We start from the raw sequence: 3,662 nt of genomic DNA on the forward strand, positions 1-3,662 counted from the left end.
TTCAACCTTCTTACATAAAATCTCAAAAAATTTCAAAGCTTCATCTTTNCTTCTTGATGGCTTTGAAAATATAGATGGTCATATCTGTTTCTTATGCCATAACCAAGGATCATCAGATATGGATGTCAAACAGATATGACCATCTATATTTTCAAAGCCATCAAGAAGATAAGCATTTCCCATACCTTTAACCTGGGAGGATTATTTTACCTGTTTCATCTTCAATAGCACAACCTGTTTTCTTGAACTTTACTTCATACCCTGAGTCGCGCATAGCTGACTTATACTCAGAAGATTGTAGTTAAGTCCGTCAACAAGATAAACCTCAGTGATATCACAATTATTATTGAAAGGGACTGTTCCGGTGCTGACTATTTTTCCTTTTGAGTCAGCACCGAACTTGACACTTCCTCCGTCTATTTTGTAACTTCCTTAAACAGGGTTTTTTCATAATATTTACTGAAGTATCGGTGGTTGCTACGAGTACTATTTGCAGCTTTTGCTGATCAGTATCCTAATCTCAATGCATGGTTTCTGGTAGAAGTACATGGTACACAGTGATAGGAGTTTTGCTTGACTTAACCTTGAGCTTAATTGTCAATTTTTCTCATTTATAAGTTTGCATGTCTTAGGACTTGAAAGAAAAATGTATGTAGGGTGACAGAATTATGTGCATACTTGCTCTCTTTTGATCCCCTCTAGTAAGTAGTTGTAAGCTGATTCAATTTCTGTAAATCCTATCTTGGCCAACTATCTCGCTCAGCAATTTTGTTACGCTTTAAGTGCTGCTAAGCTCCAAATTATCACTTCTTTTTCCTGTTTCTTCATCTATTATAACTAGTGAACCATTTGTCATACTACTCTGCAGTTCATTGTTCATGGGGATCTATGGTTGTATTGTTGTTGATATGAAGTATTTGTCCACTTAATACGAATTGCTCCAGTAATATCATTAACGTTATCAGGTCTTAGAATTCCTTTTAGGATAGTTGATCACAAATGCTGGTTGAACTGTCCATTTATTATTGGTTGTATTGTTGTTGACATGAAGTATATGTCCGCTTAATACGTATTGCTCCAGTAATATCATTAACGTTATCAGGTCTTAGAATTCCTTTTTGGATAGTTGATCACAAATGCTTGTTAAACTGTCCATTTATAAGTACATTTTGAGCCTTTAAGTTATTATCTATGTTTTTACTTTTTAATCTTTGTTAGTATTTGGTTTTGGTTTCTGATAATATTTTCTCTTCTTTTCGTTTAAGCTCTTGGATATCACCAGTCTAGAATCCACTTTATCTCTAGTTCCATTTGGCATCTGACTGTATGATGTCATAAACTACAGATGAAATCCTACTTACTGATATGCCATTTGCATTTGTGATGTTGGGAATGCATTTGATTTTAGGTCATCTGACCCTTTCTGTCATTTTGGACTCCTTTTGTTACTTCTGTTGTTGTTTGCACTTCGCCATTGTAATTGTTTAAGTTGCTCTTATTATGTTACTCTGTTTCAATGCTATCTGAAGTTTTAGTTATCTTATTGGCAGATCCAGGTGAATGATCTAATGGAGTCTAAAGGTGGTAAAAAGTCTAGTAGTAAATCCTTACTCTACGAAGCACCCCTCGGCTACAGTATTGAAGACGTTCGGCCAAACGGTGGAATCAAGAAGTTCAGATCAGCTGCTTACTCCAACGTAAGTATCTGGATTTCATTTGTTTTGGATATGAACCTTAGAAAATGAGCTTTAAGAATTTTATTATTCTGATCACTTGCAACTTTCTTATTTTTGTATATGTGCAGTGCGCTCGCAAACCATCCTGACATTCCTTGAGCTTCTCTCCTGCACGTGCCTCCTGACACAAAAAAGAAAAATTCCCAAAAAAAATTTCCTTCTGTCAATTGTTTTTGTTGTTAAACCCTCACTCCTTTTCCTCAATTTCTTCCTTCTTCTGCTGCTTTCTGCTCTTACACTCCTTGGCTGTGAACAATTTCCTTTAAAAGATCATTTGTTGCTGTGAACATATTTTCATCATGGAAGTGGCATTACCAGTTTCTGCCATAGGCTTTGAAGGTTATGAGAAGAGGCTTGAAATTTCCTTTTTTGAACCTGGCCTTTTTGCTGATCCTGAAGGAAAAGGACTTCGATCTCTGTCAAAAGCACAATTGGATGAGATTCTAGGACCTGCTGAGTGCACCATAGTTGATTCTCTTTCTAATGAGTGTGTTGACTCCTATGTCCTCTCTGAGTCGAGCCTTTTCATTTATTCTTACAAGATAATCATCAAGACCTGTGGTACCACAAAGTTGCTTCTCTCAATTCCTGCCATTCTGAAGTTGGCTGATACCCTTTCACTCGAAGTACAAGCTGTGAAGTATACCCGTGGGAGTTTCATTTTCCCTGGTGCTCAGTCGTTTCCTCATCGTCACTTCTCTGAAGAAGTTGCTGTTCTTGATAGCTACTTTGGAAAGCTTACTTCAGGCAGCAAAGCTGTGATTTTGGGCAGTCCTGATAAACTTCAAAAATGGCATGTTTACTCTGCCTCGGCTGGACCTACTCAGTCTAAGAACCCTGTGTACACTCTTGAGATGTGCATGACTAGTTTGGATAGGGAGAAGGCTTCTATATTTTACAAGACTGAATCTAGCTCGGCAGCTCAAATGACTATTAGATCTGGCATAAGGAAGATCCTTCCCAACTCTGATATATGCGATTTCGAGTTTGATCCTTGTGGTTACTCCATGAATTCTATTGAAGGAGCTGCACTTTCTACTATTCATGTTACACCTGAAGATGGTTTTAGTTATGCTAGCTTTGAAGCAGTTGGATATGATTTTAACTCCTTGAGTCTGGGGGCACTGGTTAAGAGGGTACTGGCATGTTTCCAGCCTGATGAATTTTCTATTGCTTTGCATGCTGATGTTGCTCTTGAGCTACTCGAGAATACATGCTCTCTCGATGTTAAGGGCTACTCTCTTGCTGAGTGGAGCCCAGAAGAACTTGGTAAGGGTGATTCTATTGTCTACCAGAAGTTTGCTAGGAGTTCTTTCTGTGGGTCTCCAAAGTCTGTTCTGCAGGACTGCTGGAAAGAGGAAGAGAAAGAAGAAAAGGAGTGGTGTTGAGGGTCGTTCAGTTCAATTACTGGTGTTGTTTCTGGATGTTTCTGGTGTCTAGTTGTGGTATTGCTCCTTGTTTCTCCAAATAATGGACTTCATGTCCTGGTTTTCTGTTTTTTTGGAATCCGTGATGAAAATTGTGCTAAGTTTGGCTCTTTGGTTCTCTACTAGAAGCCCCATTGCTTGTATTTTGGATTAAAACAGCATTTGATTGTTCTCAGTCCACCAACTTAAAAATTTGATTTTTGCTCTTTTGTTGGCATTTTTTCTTCCTGGATTTGCAACCTACCTTGTTTTACCTTTTTTTCTAGTGCTGGCCATTAGCTACCACAGATTTGCTGTATAAAAGAGATGTCAAGTAGTGCCTAAAGCAACTACATGCTAAGAAAAGATGTACTATTAAGTTGTACTACATCTAGCTTCATCCCTACACCAATACAACTGCTTAAGACCCCGATACATTTTCATGGAACTTGGATGTACTGTACACCAAGAACAGTGCACTCCTTACTGAATGGCTTTCTTCAGGTCATCTATGTCTAGC

General features: G+C 38.2%; 1 protein-coding gene across 1 annotated transcript; it reads left to right on the forward strand.

Annotated features, from left to right (window-relative positions):
• On the forward strand, nt 1,522-3,383 carry LOC109231064 (S-adenosylmethionine decarboxylase proenzyme-like). Its single transcript, XM_019396606.1, has 2 exons — nt 1,522-1,697; nt 1,805-3,383. Exon 2 carries the CDS (start codon nt 2,036-2,038, stop codon nt 3,122-3,124), a length of 1,089 nt encoding a protein of 362 aa, XP_019252151.1. The 5' UTR covers nt 1,522-1,697; nt 1,805-2,035; the 3' UTR covers nt 3,125-3,383.

Source organism: Nicotiana attenuata, chromosome 8 (assembly GCF_001879085.1).
Source record: "Nicotiana attenuata strain UT chromosome 8, NIATTr2, whole genome shotgun sequence".
Lineage (NCBI taxonomy): Eukaryota > Viridiplantae > Streptophyta > Magnoliopsida > Solanales > Solanaceae > Nicotiana > Nicotiana attenuata.